This window comes from Sphaeroforma arctica (genome assembly GCF_001186125.1).
Source record: "Sphaeroforma arctica JP610 unplaced genomic scaffold supercont1.9045, whole genome shotgun sequence".
NCBI lineage: Eukaryota > Ichthyosporea > Ichthyophonida > Sphaeroforma > Sphaeroforma arctica.
The window spans coordinates 1-1,138 of record NW_014031513.1 but is presented as its reverse complement, the minus strand read 5'-3'; the positions used below and the strand labels follow the sequence as shown (position 1 = coordinate 1,138).

General features: G+C 45.3%; 1 protein-coding gene across 1 annotated transcript; it reads right to left on the bottom strand.

Moving 5' to 3' along the window:
- Positions 1 to 205: 205 nt before the first annotated feature.
- SARC_16849 (hypothetical protein) lies at positions 206 to 360 on the bottom strand (the record flags this gene model as incomplete). The annotated part of the gene is made up of 1 exon (XM_014289051.1): positions 206 to 360. A coding segment is annotated over one exon (155 nt), but the record flags the coding sequence as incomplete, so codon positions are not given.
- Positions 361 to 1,138: the final 778 nt, after the last annotated feature.

Sequence of the window (1,138 nt, the reverse complement as noted above, 5' to 3'; positions counted from 1 at the left end):
ATATATAACACTTCTAGATCCATGCGCAGTATATTCAGATTTATAGACAGCATGTGAGAAACTAATGCCCAGAGCACCGATGAATCTGAAATTCTGTTCAATTTGAAAAAAAACATCTCGTTATTCCTGTACACTCACATACACACACCCTAAATCCAGCTACACTGGCACACGACCCCTTAGCCACTCGCCAGTTAACACGTACCTCCACAGCCACACGAGCATCGAGAAGGTCCACCAGCCGTCGCACTGACGCGCGTTTGCGTACTGAACCGTCACTGCCATGGTCTTTGTCGATTTCAAGAGATTTATTCTTCGGATCAGCCAGGTTTATGACAAACCCTACTGCCGGAATGGTGACTGTGGAGCATAGAGAGAAAGGTTTGAGGTTTAGGGTTTTAGGGTTTTAGAGTGTAGGGTTGATTGGGGTGGTCTGTTCTTAGTACAATGGCGACTGTGGAGCATGGTGAGTAGGCTTTCGGGGTTTAGGGTTTATGAAGCTGTGATATGCTGGTAGCTTACCAGTGGACATCTACACCGATACTTGCGAGTGTGAGTGGTATGAGCACTCAGGCGAATGCGGCGAATGAGAGGCACTGCTCAACACATTAACTACACAGAGTCACAGTCAAGCTAATAAGCGCAGCCACACACACACACACTGTTGGAAAGCCCACGCCTAAATACACACACAAACAAAGGCTCGCCTAACCCTAAACCCTAAAAACCCTAAACCCGCACTATGACCTAAATTCGCTAATAAACACACCAACCGGACCCCACACAAACACGCAAATGTACACAATACATCAATAAATAAATAAAAAGTACACAACATATACAACACAGCCAATGGGCCGCATGCAAGACACGCACACACAGACTACTTGCATGCTGCAGGGTGTTTTGTTTTAGGGTATAAGAAATTGGGATTCAGGGTTTCCTAATATAACAATAGGCCACGGCATTCAGACACACCATGTTTGCCGCCAAGCATGTTATCGGTTGTGAACCCGGGGGCTTTCGGCTCCCAGGGCAGCTCGGTGTATTTGTCCCAAACCCCTGATGTACAAATTATAGGTACGACAAAATGAGTATAATTCATATACATGTGCAGATATTATATATAGATATATAG